Raw genomic sequence first — 16,407 nt, 5'->3', positions numbered from 1 at the left:
CAATTGAACCAATTAACCAAACGTTGACCAGATAAATGATAAATCTTTTTTAGTTCCAAGTTCCAACTCTTTAACAACTCTAATTTAACGTATTTATTCATGTGCCCTTGGTTTTTGTTGAAATTTTGGTAAAAGATAGTGTGAATTTTCTGTCTTCTACGGACAACAAATTTTTAGTTTTGATTGGTCGTCTGAATCCTGTGACACACACCGACGCCGTTAACCGTCGTCGCTGTGTATCTCTCTCTCTTTCTCACTCTGTTCCATAGATCTGAGCTTCTACCAATATTTCCCGATCGCTATCAGTCAAATCTTAAGAAGAATTTCCACGCTTTAGCTCAATTCAGGTACGTATTTGAATTTTCTCGATAGACCCTTTTGAGATTCTTGCCTTTTTTTTTTTTTTTTTTTTTTCCTTTGGATCAGATTTCGGTTTCCTGATTTATTAGTTTATTACCATTGATGAAGCTTTCTAGATTCGTCCTCTTTGTTTATGGTCTTGATGGGGTCTTTCTGATCTAAAGCAATAAAAAAAAATCTTGCCTTTCGATGATTATTGTTTGAAATTGTATGTGCTGCTTTCAAGAAGAAGTTGCTGTTGTGTGCCAGTGTTGTTTGTTTCTTTAATTTTCTGATTAATTAACTTGGATTTGTAGGTTTCGGAACACACTGGAAACTTTAGATTGTTTAGCAAGGTTTAGGATTTGATCTCCATCTCGTATCCAAGCATGGTTGCTCCTGTGCCTCCAGGGCCACCTAGACCCAACAGTCAGCAAAATTCCGGGCCACCAAATTTCTACCCGGGTTCACAAGGGAATTCAAATTCTTTAGCCGACAATATGCAGAATTTGAGCTTGAATCGACCACCTCCGATGATGCCTGGCTCAGGTCCTAGACCACCTCCTCCTTTTGGTCAGTCACCACAGCCTTTCCCTCAGCAATCCCCTTCTTATGGAGCTCCTCAACGTGGGCCTTCACCCATGTCCCGGCCTGGACCTCCTGCTGGGATGGCGAGGCCAGGTGGTCCTCCTCCGGGATCACAACCAGCTGGATTTCAGTCAAATGCACCCTTGAACAGACCCACTGGTCCACCTTCTAGTCAGCCACCATTTGGCTCTAGACCATCAATGCCTGGAGGACCAGTCCCGCAGCCTGCCGCCTCATCTAGTGGTTTTCCAGCTTTTGGTCCATCAGGTAGCGTAGCTGCAGGTCCTCCTCCAGGAGCTCGCCCAATGGCATTTGGTTCACCTCCACCTATCGGATCTGGCTTGTCTATGCCTCCCTCAGGCATGCTTGGTGGTCCAGTCAGTAATGGGCATCAAATGGCTGGTTCAGGGGGATTTCCGAGAGGAACCCAGTTCCCTGGTGCTGCTGTTACAACTCCACAGGCACCCTATATGCAGCCTCCTTCAGCACCTTTCGCTCGGGCTCCTCCGCAGCCACTAGGTACACATTCTCTTTCTGGAAATCCACCATTAAATCTGTCTACTGCTCCTTCAATGCCCCCACCGGCAACCTTTCCTGGAGCCCCTCATGGCAGGCCAGCAGTATCAAACTTGCCTTACGGTCCACCATCAGCGCAGGTAATGTGCAGATACGGTTATGGTATATGTTCTTGTTATGTAACTTTTGTGAATTCGATGTATGGAATGATGAAAACATGTGATGCCGTGAGGTAATCACCAAATAATGTAGATGTATATTTAAATTCATTCAGACAGGAACCATACTAGTTGACTAATCTTTGTAATATTTTGACCGTGAAAGATATGAACAGGCATGGCAGGATTCTGTCTTGTAATCAATTAAGCAACAACTTATGTAGTGCTTTAGCTTGTGGCTCTCTTTTTTATTGTTAAGCAAAATCTTTTCACTTGATGTATTCCCTTTGTGTGGCAGATTCTGATGGTCTTCAAATTTGAATGTTGGTAGGTCCCCCCTCCTCTAGGCTTTCCTGGCCCAATGCAACCACCAAGATATGGCATGGGTCCTTTGCCAAATCAGTCGATGACCAACATACCCACTGCGATGGGCCAACCCGGTGCCTCTGTTCCTGGACCCTCAAGAATTGATCCTAATCAAATCCCAAGGCCAGGTTCAAGCTCCAGCCCAACTGTGTTTGAAACTCGCCAGAATAATCAGGCTAATCCTCCCCCGGTGTGTATACCTGATCAAATTTATTAAATTCAGACATTAGTCTGAGATGTCATATCTTTTGTTTGTGGGTTTTGTAGAACTGCTATATCTTTCCCCTGAATTTTCTTCTTTTTTTGAAGCCTGCTACTAGTGATTATGTTGTTCGAGACACTGGAAATTGTAGTCCCCGTTACATGAGGTGTACGATCAATCAGGTAACAATGAAGCATAGATTATTTGATGGTCGCATGTGTTTCATTTCAATATTTTCTCATTGTATTCTTTGATTCTTAGGAACTTGATACATTTATTTTTTCCCTTTTTCGTAATAGATCCCATGTACAGTTGATCTTCTATCTACATCTGGAATGCAACTGGCGTTGATGGTCCAACCGCTGGCGCTTTCTCATCCATCTGAAGAGCCTATACAAGTAAGCCTTGTCTGACCAAACAAAGCATGTATTTGCATTTCCCATTTGGTCTTATTGATCGCATATACCAGTATCTTTGCAGTTCATTGTGAAGCGTATAAATTTGTGTGTTTGACATATAAGTTTTCATTTACATCTTACTATACTATGGTGCAGGTTGTGGACTTTGGTGAGGGTGGGCCTGTTCGATGTTCACGCTGTAAGGGTTACATAAATCCTTTCATGAAGTTCATTGACCAAGGAAGGAAGTTCATCTGTAATTTCTGTGGTAAATGTTACTGTTTTCAGTTATGCAAGCCACAAAATCTGAAGTTATAGCTATGTAACTGCAATAGTATGTATCAAGTTATGTAATAATTGAATATTCTGAGCTAGAAGCGTAGACTAACATTTTTGTGCTTTGACCTTCCTGGATTGAAAGATTTCTTCTGTCAATCTGGATTTCACCTAATTGTGGAAGATGTCGATATTATTTTGTTTAGGGGAGATGCTTATATATTGTTATTGTTCTATTCTTTTGGGAGTTCGTTGATGTGGGAAGCTTTGTGATCCATTTCCTCATCAACTTTCTTTTGCACAGGATACACTGATGAGACTCCCCGTGACTATCACTGTAATCTGGGTCCAGATGGTAGACGTAGGGACGTTGATGAAAGACCTGAGCTGTGTAGGGGAACCGTTGAGTTGGTTGCTACAAAAGAATACATGGTTAGTTTGTGAGACTTTCTGCTTATAAATGTAAAATTCTTTGGTTTTGTTGCTTCATAAGATGCCAATTTATTTTATGTGGTCTGGAATCTACCATTGTATTTGACAAAGTGTTCTGTCCTCTGATTTTGTGTTTTCCCGAAATTTTTAACCTATTACTATGGTGGAAAACGATTTCTTTATACATACTGTACTGTTGATCTATTGAACTACCACCTAAATTACCTTCTAGCTAAGATATTGATATTAACATCGTTTTGGGAGAAGTTGATGATCAGACGTGTCGGGAATGGATGGAAATTAAGGTCATTATCTTTTCTGGTAGGTACGGGATCCAATGCCAGCAGTGTATTTTTTCCTCATTGATGTCTCAATGAATGCGATACAAACAGGTGCTACTGCCGCTGCTTGCAATGCAATCCAGCAAGTACTTTCAGACCTTCCTGTAAGTTTTGTCACCATTTCCAACTCTCCAAAACAGTCAGTTATATCCACCTTGTTCTGAATATTTATTTGGTTTACATTTGTCTGAAGACTTTACTATTTTGGTGGTATTAGAAATTATGTAACAGTCCCTGTCCAAACCTTTTGAGGTTCTTTAGTGATAGTTTGTATTTGCTTGTTACTGGCATCACGCCTTTGCATACTAAGGCGTTCATATCTGAATCATTTAGAGAGTAGCTTCTGCTGCGTATCTCTTAGCGTGTGTACCTTATCTTTAGTGAGTATGTGAACTTTTGTTTGGGTATGGTTATGTTACCAATGGCTTTATAATTCTTATTTTGTTTAGCCATTAGACAATTAAAAATTTTCTGTATTCGTTTGCAGGAAGGTCCTAGGACATTTGTTGGGATTGCTACATTTGACTCAACAATCCACTTCTATAATTTGAAACGTGCACTGCAGCAGGTGATTTGTTTGCACTAGTTTTTTTTCTTCTTTTGTAATTGTTGGATGGAAAAAAACGAGATCTGTTCTCTCGGATCATAACTAGATGGTCATCGGTCCTATTGTGTATATGTTACTTCACTTGAAAGTTATTACATTGGCACGAAAAAATCTATATATTCTCTTATTATATGATAAAAGTTATTTCCAATTAAGAGTTGTATTCAGCATCCCTTTGATACTATGATTTCCGCGGGTGCTGTTTCTTTCTCTTCATGGAATCTTGGAGAAGTTCAACTGATTACTGCTTCCTGTAAATTTGATTTTCCTTCCTTATGTGCAGCCATTGATGCTCATTGTCCCTGATGTACAAGATGTTTATACACCTTTAGAAACAGATGTCATTGTTCAGCTATCTGAGGTCAGTTCTGGGCCATTTGTTTTCTATTTGGGCACTCCCTGATTAGTTTTTCCCTTGTTTGTCAATGTGTCGTATAAGCTGGCTGCTATTATTAAGATTGGGATTCCTAATTTCTTTCTCATACTTTTTGTATATATTGTATATTGATGGAGTTCAGTGCCGTCAACATCTAGAGCTTTTGCTGGATAGTATCCCAACGATGTTTCAGGAAAGTAAAACTCCTGAATCTGCTTTTGGTGCAGCAGTTAAGGTACGTAATTGCTAAGATGCATATGCAATACAAGTAGAAGTTTGGCACATTTGATGGCCTTCTCGATTTCATGAGTTCGTCGTTTAGTAAGCACTAGACCTTTGTCAACTAGTTTTGAGGTTATTTTATAATCTGGTTAAAAGCAATCAATGAAGCGACATCTCAAGTTAATTTGCCGATGTTGCCAAGCTCACATGTTTTTTGTGCTGAGATCATTTCTAATGAACCATTGCTCCTTTTTTGGGAAAATGCCGAGGATAATATCTACTAGTCTGCCACATGTTTGACTTTCGTTTCTAACAACTCCTTGTAGGCTGCTTTCTTGGCGATGAAGAGCAAAGGAGGGAAGCTTATGGTATTTCAATCAAGTATGATGCTCACTCTATTTGGGTATTTTATCTATTAGGGTATATTGATGCATGTGGTTCCAGTCACTTAGAATCCATGTATGCACATTGAAAATTATAGATTTATCAGAAGCACCACCTCTCACTATTTGTAATACATCTTACTGCTCAATTCCTCTATAACTTTTCCATAGTTTTGTGTTCTGTTGGTGTTGGAGCACTTTCTTCTAGAGAGGCTGAAGGGAGAGCTAATATGTCTGCTGGTGAAAAGGTAACAATGCTTCTTCTTTTTTTGTTCCAAAGAATGTAGTGCCGTAGTGGTTCATTGCAAAATGTTAAATCGTCCTGTAATTTTTTGATTTCAGGAGGCCCATAAATTACTACAACCGGCAGACAAAACTCTAAAGACCATGGCTATTGAATTTGCTGAATACCAGGTATACCAATATGATTATGTTCGAATTTTACTGATAATGTTTACATCTGCTCTCTCAATTGCAATATTTTGTCCCTATCTAAGACATCCATATATGTCTCAGGTCTGTGTTGATATATTTATCACAGCTCAGGCCTATGTTGACATGGCTTCAATTTCCGTCATTCCAAGAACTACTGGAGGACAGGTATATTCCAATATTCCTTATCCTTTCTGATTATCAATATTCCTTCTTTTTCCCCCTTAACTTTAGTTGTAACTTCTAACTATCACCGTTCAATAGAAATTCTTATTAACAGAGTCTTTCTTGTCTCTATCAGTCGAATGCATTTATCCTATTGAAGCCCGTATCTTAAATATTTCTGTGACAACTTTGCAATCCTAACCGACGATAGTCTATGAAAGTCTTGCTTACTTGATGCACTGTTAATGGTTATCCGTGTTGAGCTTGACGTCTAGGTTTTGCCGTACTTAAAACTTTCCATCTTTAACAATTTTTTTCCAGGTGTATTGTTATTACCCTTTCTCAGCTCTCTCAGATCCTCCCAAGCTTTACAATGATCTCAAATGGAATATTACTAGGCCACAGGGTTTTGAGGCTGTCATGCGAGTCAGATGCAGCCAGGTATGTTTTTGCGGTGGAGGGGGTCTCTTCATGCATTACTCTGTTAACTCCAGCGTAAGGCTAATTTTCTGTAAACCACCGTTTCCATTAATCGTAGGGTATTCAAGTGCAAGAATACTCCGGGAATTTCTGCAAACGCATTCCAACTGACATTGATCTACCAGCGGTGAGTGGATCCTCCTGAAAATTTCCCACTTATTAGTTTTGGATTGCATTGTGTGTGTCTACTGATTTCCTGTCAATATCATTGAAAACATATCTCTGTATATGGTCCCTAGTGAAAATTGTTGAATCTGGAATTATGGATATATATGATTCAACTGCTCTGCTGTTTAAGCTAACACAATGTTAGGCAATAGGAAAACACATAATTTTTTTTGCTGCAAGTTTACAAGGAGATGCACTATGGTATAAACTCTTTTTACTCTTGACAAACCTTAATTGCCAATGCAGATTGACTGTGACAAAGCTGTAATGGTGACGTTAAAGCATGATGACAAACTACAAGATGGAGCTGAATGTGCTTTCCAGGTATATTTTGTATCCATGTACCTTGCGGAAAAATGTTGGTACTCTTTCCCATTTAAAATGATGTTAATCTATGTTGGTTCTGTGTTTTTGTTAGTGCGCCCTTCTGTATACTACAATATATGGAGAAAGAAGAATTAGGGTTACCACATTATCACTCTCCTGTACGAACATGCTCAGTAATTTGTTTCGCGCAGCTGACTTAGATTCTCAATTTGCTTGTATGCTGAAACAAGGTAGGTCACTGTTTTCAGTGCTGATTCTACTGCTATCCATGTTAAGATTATGTAACAATTTTTGGGTTGTGTTTTATGCAGCGGCCAATGAAATTCCTTCGAAGGCACTTCCACTGGTAAAGGAGCAAGCAACTAATAGTTGCATAAATGCACTCTATGCCTACCGTAAATTTTGTGCTACAGTGACATCATCTGGACAACTTATTCTTCCCGAGGCGCTCAAGCTATTTCCATTATATACTCTCGGTATTTCCTTGTGACTTTTATCAACTTGAAGTTAATTTTACTCAACTTTAGGTTCTCTTGTGCAATGCAAATTGTTTCCCATCCCTTATCTTGAATTAGAAGTGATTATATTGTGTTTTCACCTGCTACGTGTGCTTACTTCTAGGAGATATTAAGTGACAGTTATTTTCGTTTTCTGCTAACTTTGTGGTAATTACCTGTGGCCTACCATACTGGAGCAGAAAATTGGATACCTTAATTTCTTCAGATGGTTGGAAATATGTTCTGTGTGAATTACAAGTACAAATTGTCTTACCCGCTATCTGTTTTGTTTCTCCTATATATGCTGAGTGTTAGGAAAGGAATAATAAATAATAGATTTTGATTTGTTGTTGTTTCCTTTTACATGGGTCTTCCTCAGCATTGACCAAAAGTGTGGGTTTAAGGACGGATGGGAGAATTGATGATCGATCATTCTGGATCAACTATGTATCTTCCCTTTCTACTCCTTTGGCAATCCCATTGGTTTATCCCAGGATGATTTCTGTTCACGACCTTGATGCGAAGGTATGATGGGGCTACTTTTCGTTAATATATATATCTCAAGACTTAAATATGCAGTTTGTGAAGTTTTTTATTATTCTTGCTTTTTAATTTATCAGGACAATGAGGGATCGGTTCTTCCTCCTCCAATCCCATTGTCAAGTGAACATATCAGCAATGAGGGAGTTTATTTTCTTGAGAATGGTGAAGACGGTCTACTATATGTTGGCGAATCAGTAGACTCTGATATTCTGCAGAAACTTTTTGCTGTTCCTTCAGCTGCTGAAATTCCTAACCAGGTAATCTTAATTTCGCTTCATTAGCACATGGAATTGTAGGATGATTAAATAGCAACAAAATCTTAATTTTATATTATTTTATTGCACCATCCGTGTATGACTGTTGTGATTGTTTCGTCATATTACCTATCACATTATTGAAACCTTGAGAGAAGAAATCTCTTTTCTGGCATTTTTGAACCCTGCTAATCAATGATCACCTGTGTTTTCTTTATAGTATCTGCTGCAGCAATATGATAATCAGTTATCAAAGAAGTTTAATGATGCTGTGAATGAAATAAGGAGGCAAAGATGTTCTTACCTAAGGTATCTAGCAAAAATCTCAGTATCTGTCCATTTTATCTCCTAACTGAACCTTTTCCAGCCTAATCCTTCCAACGTCTTTATGTTTTATCTACACAGAATAAAATTGTGCAAGAAGGGAGATCCATCAGGTGAGTAATTCTGGACGGATTTCAACCAAGTCTTAGCACTAACTACAAAGGATACATGTTATTTATCTTTTCCTGTTTGCTACATGATCACTCTTACATTAATAGCTAAGTTTCTATGGTCGGTCCTCTCTCGATTAATAGCTAACTGGAAAGAGAATCAACAGCATAGCTCCTGTCATCTAATATTCCTTTGGGAAATGAACATAATATTTTCAGATTTCATGAACATGTATTGTTGCTTACTCGGTGTTGGTTTCATAAAACCTTGTCAATGCTGATGATTTGTTCTTATGATATTTGGTACTTTTCAGGAATGTTGTTTCTCTCGTATATGGTAGAGGACAGGACCGCAGGCGGCCCGTCGTATGTGGAGTTTCTCGTGCAAGTTCATCGCCAAATCCAGCTCAAAATGAACTGATCCTCTGTTTTCTAGGAGTCCTTACAGAAGTTTCGTCCCATCTGTGTCATGTTCGGAATGTGTGGTAGAAAAGCATAGCAGAAGGGGAAAGGGCATCAGTCTTATGGCTGCTTGAGAAGAGAGCATAGACTACTACTTCATCAACTTGAGAAGTTTCACGTCATATTAAAGGTGTACTTAGATTATACAAAAGAGTCTTTAGCTAATCCATTTTGTAGGGTTACCTTTTTTTGTGTGTTATTTGAGCTCGAACTAAGAACTTCCTTTCAAATACCTTTTTTTGTTGGATGTTACCGAAGGGACAAATAAAACTTTTTGATGTACAATGCTGTGTAAAATATGAAATAATTGTTATTTTCTTTATCATTGCTGTTAGTATTATGGTTTTATGGTTTTTAATTTTCTTTTATTAGCCTTTGATGCAGCAGATGTATAGAGAGAATTGTTTCAGTAATAAGAGAAAATACCAAAAATGGTACTTTTGTTGTTAGAATCTTCAATCAAAAAGATAAGAAGCAAGTAATAATGGAATTGGGAATTCGATCTTCACCTTATATTTTCATATATCCGACTTTGCTTCTTTTCATAAGAACGTTTACGCTGACAAAAATATAGTAGTTTTTTTCTTTCTTTCTATATCAGTATTTTGTGTGGGAGGTGATAATTAATTGTGAATATAGATATTTTTAGAAAATATATAAATGATCGTTTTCTCGAAGAGCATCAATTTGTTCAACATGTGCACCGTCTGCCATTGCAATCGTGCTTCCTCGTTTCCCCAACTTCTTCTCTGCATCCACCAAAGCTTAATGAGTTCAGTATAAAATATATTTAATACTTTCAATGTAAAGAGAAGTAATAACATAAGAGTGGAAACTGACCAGCTAAGTCGAATAGAAGTTGGATAGAATCAGGCAAAATGACAAGTCTACCGTTGGAATCACCATTGTTGTTGTTATCTTGATTAGGAGGAGCTTGTCCATGAATTATCACTCTTTTAGGAACTCCCTCACTTCTTCTCTCTTCTTCTGCAATCAAATGTCATTGTTACCAAATAAAAAGAGTCTATATTTCCAAATCTACAAAAATTGTCTTATTACTCTGTTCATATTCATCTCTTGAGACCGTAACTATCTCCTCATTGTTACTTTGTGGTGTTTCTTCTGTCTGAACTGTTTCCTGTCACCAAATGATGCGTTTTCATCTCAAAATCAAATTGACAATCGTGACGAGAAGACTATGCATTTGTTATAAGAACGTATATATATATATATACCTGAACCTGAGCATCTGCGTCAGCTAGTAAATCTCTAAGAAAAGGAATTTCTTTCTTCAACTCATCATTCAATCCCTTAAGATACTGAAATTAAGGAAAAAACCATTAATAATTAGTGTTACAATATAGGCATTATATTTTTGTTGATATTATCATCGTTTGTGAATCTGAACTTACAGTCATGAAATTGGTGATGATCATTTTGGCGTCCACGTCATTATCAGACTGAACCATTTCTTTGAACTTATGATGACCAATTCTGATAACTTGTGAAAGTCGACGTGTCCTCACAGTGAAAGGCTGAGGAATGTTGAACACTACTCCTATCTCTCCTGCCATACTTCCGGGACCTAACTTGGCCAATACCTTCACCATTTATATCAACCAACTCTTCATTCTCTACATCAATCTCTTAAGTTTATTTCAATGTGTTTTATTTTCACTGAAATTAGTTTAGAGTTTTACCTGTTCACTCACACCCTTGGATGCAACTATATCCTGTGATTCCAAATTTTCTTTAATCAGTTGAAGTCAAATGTATATTGAGTATATGTAGATGACAAAGATATCATACCACTCCTCCAGATACAATTATGTAGAAATCCGTTGGAATCTCATTCTGCAATATTATCTCCATTTTCGGCGGAAAATATTCTGCTTGTATTTGGGAAACCTACAACAACAAAGAAAAGTTAGTTAATGTCTTGTTTAACAAGCAAAAAAAAAAAACAAGTGGAATTGTTGATGGATCACCAGCTGGACAATGAGGCCATTGGGGAATCCTTTGAAAAGATAAGCCTCCACGATGACAGAGCGGAATAGATGTTGATTAATGCTTGATCTTATGGCCTTAGGTAAGTCTTGAAGAACCTCTTCTTGCCTTAACTCTGCGGTCTTGAACTTGAGCTGCATATGTGCAAGCATCTGCTCCCTCATTGTATCTGGTAACCTGTTCTTGCTTGTGTACCGCAATATCTGATTGATCGCACTTCTCTGTCCAAGAACAATAATAGAGTGGGTTTCCCTTATATATTCATCTCACTTGGGATGTGGGATTCATAACAAATTTTAAAGGTTTCAATCAATCGAAGAAATGATGATTAATTAATTACCATGGAAAATGTACGAAGAGCTCCATGGACAACCAGATTGGTCATGTTACCGATGATATAAGCCGTGAGGCCAATGTTGAAAAGCATATAGAACATGTTGAATGTCTTCTCACGGCTATTAACGGCATGCAGATCACCGTAACCCACGGTAGTGAGTGTGACAATGGACCAGTACATTGAGTAAGTGTAGCCTAACCATATACTTCTCTCCTTGAAATCCTCTACTTGTGATCCTATCCATGTTTCTGTAGGCCTTGGATAATGGTAGGCTATCCAGTATAAAATGCAACCCGCCATATGTATCCAAAATATCGTTACCTGAGTCAAATTTCATATTAATAAGACAAGTTGTAGATCCATGAAAACTAGCTAAGTGATTTGTTTTGCTAAATTGGTCAAGTTCGAGACTAGAGAACTCAAATTGCTAACATTCGGTACTGATCATATGATAGATGAATAAGAAAATAAACTTACACAAAGTAGTTTAATGAGTCTGATGAGGAAGTAGTTAAAACGTGGGTCTTTCTCTAGCCTGTAACAAGAAAAGTGATGTGGTTAATACATACATATACACTTTGGAATATATGAAGAATATTATGTCCAACATTAGTTTAAATATAGAAAGTACACTGTAGAAACCTTTTGAAGAGTTCGGCTACACGACGGAGACGCCAGAGGCGGAGCAAATTAAGGAAGCCGAAAGCTTGGCCTCGTCCGATATTTCCGGTAATAGTTTTATAAATGAACTGAATCGGTAACGTTGATGCTACGTCCATCACAAAAGCCACGCTCTTCAAATACCTAATGCACATATCTTCATTTTTGTCACTAATTCATTTCTAATTTTATTTGTTTTGTACGTAGTGTACTCTTTTACCGTTTGGCGATGAGCTTGTGGTCGTCAACAACTAGGTAAGAAGACTTATCCAAGTAGGAAACGAAAAATGTGAGGATAATATCAAGGGCAAAGAAAAAGTCAACGACGAGATCAACGGTCATTAAAGCTCCTTCAGCTGCTCTCATAAAAGCCAACTCGAACAGAGATGCCCACGCTGAATAACCCACCAGTATCACCAAAAACAATTCCCACAACCTTCCAATAATATAGTAAAACGTAAAAATATGAATCCATTATTTTACATATTGAGGTATTTTATTATACTTAATAAAACATTCATGGACTAACATTATATTATTTGTTATGGTTAACTTTTTCGATGGAGTATACTAAAAAAATAAAGAGTAACGAAATCTGTAAATCATTTCTTTTTCTTTTGATAACTAAAAAAACATTTCTTGGTTGTTAATGAAATATGGATGAGAAAATAAAGAACCTGTAACGACGATCATAGTGAAGAACGATGTAAGGTCTGGAAGAAGAACTATCGTCTTCGATGACAGTCCCAAACGCAGGCAAGAGACTGCTCGAAACTGACGTTATGTTCCTCACATCTTTGCTCGATCTTCTTCTGAACTGCAGTACCGATAACGGCGATCTTGCTTCCGCCGTCGTTGATGTTCCCGTCGAAGACCTTCCTCTTTTCAACAACAAAGGTAGCGGTGATCTCGCCTCAGAAGTCGTCGTCGACATTCTTTTTTTTTTTTCCTTCTTCTTCTCTCTCCTTCAAGCTTGATTGATACTTCCCTCTTTGTCTCTTTCATTTATATATTATTTATTAAAGAGGTGTGAAGATGATGATTATGAAGTGGTGAACCAATTGTGTTGACTTTTTTTTTTATTATTTTATTTTCCCTATTAATTTTTGGAAAAAAAATCAGTTACTACAAACATAAACTTACTTAACCTTGTAATAATTTATAATTTTCAAGATTGTATAATTGTATATGGTAAAATCTCTATACTATTAAAAAAGAAGTACAAATGAAAATGGGTCGGATTAAAATTAGAAAATTGACCCGAAATTCTGAAATCGGATCTTTGAAATTTGTTTGGAATATAAATTCGAATTAATAATGAAAAATCGAAATAAAATCAAATATTTATGGAAATCAAATAAAATCTGATTGTACTTATGGTAACTAATAATAAAAACATATTCCAAACAATATTATACATTAATTACGTATAATAAATTTGTTCATATATTTTTGGGACTAATTCCATAACAATCAACGTTTTTGTCATTAATTTCGCTCATTTTAGCCAATTATCATTAATTGAAAGATATTTTACTTGCTTCTAAAGATTTCTAGAAAATTTATCACAAATAACTCATCTGTTTTATAAATTAAATTGATATTTTTATTTTGGTCGTGTAAATTAAATAGATATTTTTATTTTGGTCGTGTAAATTAAATAGATATGAAATCCATGTAACTAATTTTAATTTAATTAGATTAAATCGAAATTATGATATTTTCATACCTATAGCTTACCAAAGAAGTTTAATTTTCAATTTATAAAGATTTCTTGAATATGATTTTAGAATTATTCAACAAGATGATAAGTATTTATTAAATTTTGTGAATCATGAAAAATAATAATTAATTTTTAATCATTATACTTCATCTTTCAATCTCTCATCTAACAAATAAGATACATATTCTATTATTACTATGTCCAAACTTCATTTTGTTGTATGACTAAATAATATTCCCATTAGAACTGTCAAAGCGAGTTGATTCGTCCCGTTAAGTCCGTTTTGCGATAGACAAAAAATATTTTGACTCGTAGTTAGTCGGTCCGCACGACCCGCGGGTAGCATATATGAAATGCAAACCCGTCCCGCGAATGTATGCGGATTTGCGGGATTGTCCATGAATTTTGTTTAAATAATTTTAAAGTAACCAAAATTTAAAATACTACTAAAATAAATAAATAAATCAAAATACTATTAAAAGTTTGTTTAAATTACCACATGTTGAATAAATTATAATTTTATCAATAAATACTAATATACGGGCTGATCCGCCAACCCGCGGATGAAAACCGATTAAACCTATGACCCACTGCGAATTAATCCATGTGGCCCGCTTATTTGCGGGTTTAATATATTTTCCCAAATCTGCCCCATAGTGAGATGATGTGGGCTCGACCCGCGGTTTTTGACCTATTTTGACTGCTCTAATTCCCATGAATCGTCTAATTTTAGAATTTTAAAACACAAAATTCTATTTTGTAAATCATAATTAATACGATGGGTATATTTATAAATAATTTTACATTTTCTCTACAATTCGTTATTATGAATATTTATAAGTATACTACACGATTCGTTCTACTAAAAAACACACACAATATTAAACGTAACGTATGTAAACCAACATTCTCCCGCGGTGGACCATGGGTCCGATCCTAGTTCCTTTTAATTCTTGAAAGTTTCTTATGATAAATTTTAATGATGACTCTTTAGAATCATAAATTTATAACCTTGTTGTATTGCAGAAAGGCTTCATCGACTTTTGACCCTTATTTACGTCTCTGTGTGTTTTTAATGTGACATCAGGTGTAGTAATCACAATCGAGATCTACAATAATAATAAAGAGATAAGGTTCTTTTTCTTTCTTACGATAAATTATGTAATAGTTAGCTATTTAAATAATGGAGTTGAAAAATTGAAGATCTCAAAAGTCAAATCTTGACGTGTTTTTTTTTGTGTTGTTGTTATTAAATGAGACCTGTGACAGGAATAGTAGTGTTGAAAACACAACGAACAATAATAAACAAATGAAATACATTATCATCATTACTGATAATTGCGAGTCTGTGAAACAAAAAGAAATTATGACTATCATACATTGATAAAACAAGAAACACTATAGTATGTTTTTGATACATACATAATCATTTAAATTTGTATTGAGTGTTGGATGCGCATGTTGGATACTATTAGGTGCATGTCGTGGTATTACACAAAGTGTCGAATTTCAGAAATCTACTATACAAATTAAGAAGATGCAATAAATACAAGGCCAATGCGATCGATTAATAGTTTTGACACGTCAAAAACGAATAAGTTTGAGATATCTATACATATAACATATAAATAATAGGAAACGAATCATAATTGGTATAGAGAATATATTAATATATAGATAGAGAATATAGATAAGAAACAAATTAACGTATTTATTTAAGGAATAAAAACCCTAATTTTTCTCTCTCGGACGTCATTTTCGAGGCCCCTCTCCGCCTATGTCTCGGGATCTCTTCCCAAAGAACCTCTTTCCACCGTTAACAGCCTAAGTTCGAACGACGCTGACAGGCCGGCCCAAACTATTTGAGTGTCTAAAGCAAAAAATTTTTTGGCCCATTAACAAAAGCTGTTATAAAAAAAAATACAAATTTAAACATGTATGGGATTCGAAACCATGACCTGTACAACAAAAAATTTCAATCTAACCATTAGACCACAGTAACATTTTAAAAATTGATGCCCTTAAAACTATTTATAATTATTTGATGCCTAAAGCCCTTGCTTCATGGGCCGGCCCTGGACGCTGATGTTGGCTTGCTTGGGGTTCTCTGCGTCTTCCTCCGGCTTCCACCTACTCTGTTTGTATCTCCGAGAAAGACAGATCTGCTCGTGAAGATTGTCATCTCTTTCCGACGAGATCCATCAAATCCGCAAGCCGCCAGAAGACTTCCATCCCAACCGCGGGTGAGAACTACCCCTCTAAACCGGGAAGCTTCTCCGGCGCGTGTTGGTGTGCCGCCGGTTAACCGCCGCCGCATCCTCTATATGTTTGGTCGATGAGGAGTCAAAACCCTAATTGAGATGGGCCCACTTCTTCTTTTATGGGATTTGGGCCAGATTTTAGTTTTGTTGTTAATGGGCTTATCAAGCCCAGGAAGACCCCTAATGGAGATGGACAGCAGCTATGCTATAACCAGAACTGTACTTGTGTATCTTGGCTCTAAGGTCACGATTGGAAAGTTGGCCTTGGTTTTACCTTACTCTAGCCCACTTATTTCCTCCCTTGGGGAGAGACCTGACTATAACTTCCTCTTGTTGAAAAGAGAGACCATGTTGGTTTATATCCCTCACTTGAGAGGAGCAGTTCTAGTGTGTCTCCTTCGGACAAACTCATCTGAGAGTAGACATGATCTTCTACCACCTGCGACTATCTCT

General features: G+C 36.8%; 2 protein-coding genes across 3 annotated transcripts; one reads left to right on the top strand and one right to left on the bottom strand.

Annotated features, from left to right (window-relative positions):
- Positions 1–120: 120 nt before the first annotated feature.
- On the top strand, positions 121–9,251 carry LOC9303306 (protein transport protein Sec24-like At4g32640). Its single transcript, XM_021017085.1, has 25 exons — positions 121–347; positions 657–1,583; positions 1,933–2,157; positions 2,277–2,351; positions 2,469–2,567; positions 2,724–2,835; positions 3,148–3,275; positions 3,601–3,720; positions 4,104–4,184; positions 4,507–4,584; positions 4,742–4,834; positions 5,148–5,202; positions 5,376–5,452; positions 5,547–5,618; positions 5,721–5,804; positions 6,123–6,242; positions 6,340–6,408; positions 6,696–6,773; positions 6,868–7,006; positions 7,088–7,252; positions 7,653–7,798; positions 7,894–8,073; positions 8,291–8,379; positions 8,476–8,507; positions 8,819–9,251. The coding sequence occupies exons 2-25, from the start codon at positions 729–731 to the stop codon at positions 8,923–8,925; spliced, it is 3,279 nt and encodes a 1,092-aa protein (XP_020872744.1). The 5' UTR covers positions 121–347; positions 657–728; the 3' UTR covers positions 8,926–9,251.
- A 197-nt stretch (positions 9,252–9,448) lies between these two features.
- LOC9303305 (potassium channel KAT3) lies at positions 9,449–13,133 on the bottom strand. Of its 2 annotated transcripts, XM_021017086.1 has the most exons (13): positions 12,648–13,133; positions 12,191–12,406; positions 11,953–12,114; positions 11,788–11,845; positions 11,314–11,631; positions 10,955–11,194; positions 10,776–10,874; positions 10,667–10,699; positions 10,379–10,567; positions 10,202–10,285; positions 10,026–10,104; positions 9,807–9,953; positions 9,449–9,715 (listed from the first exon to the last, which is right to left on the bottom strand). In XM_021017086.1, exons 1-13 carry the CDS (start codon positions 12,902–12,904, stop codon positions 9,612–9,614), a joined length of 1,986 nt encoding a protein of 661 aa, XP_020872745.1. In that variant the 5' UTR covers positions 12,905–13,133; the 3' UTR covers positions 9,449–9,611. The 2 variants fall into 2 exon arrangements, with proteins under 2 accessions (XP_020872745.1, XP_020872746.1); XM_021017087.1 differs by lacking the exon at positions 9,807–9,953 and having other exon boundaries at positions 9,658–9,713; positions 12,648–12,957.
- Positions 13,134–16,407: the final 3,274 nt, after the last annotated feature.

The sequence above is a fragment of the Arabidopsis lyrata genome (assembly GCF_000004255.2).
Source record: "Arabidopsis lyrata subsp. lyrata unplaced genomic scaffold ARALYscaffold_7, whole genome shotgun sequence".
Classification (NCBI taxonomy): Eukaryota; Viridiplantae; Streptophyta; class Magnoliopsida; order Brassicales; family Brassicaceae; genus Arabidopsis; species Arabidopsis lyrata.
This window is presented reverse-complemented; position numbering and strand designations above follow the sequence as displayed.

What these genes read in the sequence shown, in the direction of transcription:
- LOC9303306 (XM_021017085.1), top strand. Translation starts at nt 729, where the DNA reads ATGGTTGCTCCTGTGCCTCCAGGGCCACCTAGACCCAACAGTCAGCAA. An exon ending in GTTCATCTGTAATTTCTGTG is followed by an intron (nt 2,836 to 3,147) that starts GTAAATGTTACT and finishes TCTTTTGCACAG; the next exon opens with GATACACTGATGAGACTCCC. An exon ending in CAAGAAGGGAGATCCATCAG is followed by an intron (nt 8,508 to 8,818) that starts GTGAGTAATTCT and finishes GGTACTTTTCAG; the next exon opens with GAATGTTGTTTCTCTCGTAT.
- LOC9303305 (XM_021017086.1), bottom strand. Translation starts at nt 12,904, where the DNA reads ATGTCGACGACGACTTCTGAGGCGAGATCACCGCTACCTTTGTTGTTG. An exon ending in CTCTTCGTACATTTTCCATG is followed by an intron (nt 11,195 to 11,313) that starts GTAATTAATTAA and finishes GTTCTTGGACAG; the next exon opens with AGAAGTGCGATCAATCAGAT. An exon ending in ACGCAGATGCTCAGGTTCAG is followed by an intron (nt 10,105 to 10,201) that starts GTATATATATAT and finishes ATTTGGTGACAG; the next exon opens with GAAACAGTTCAGACAGAAGA.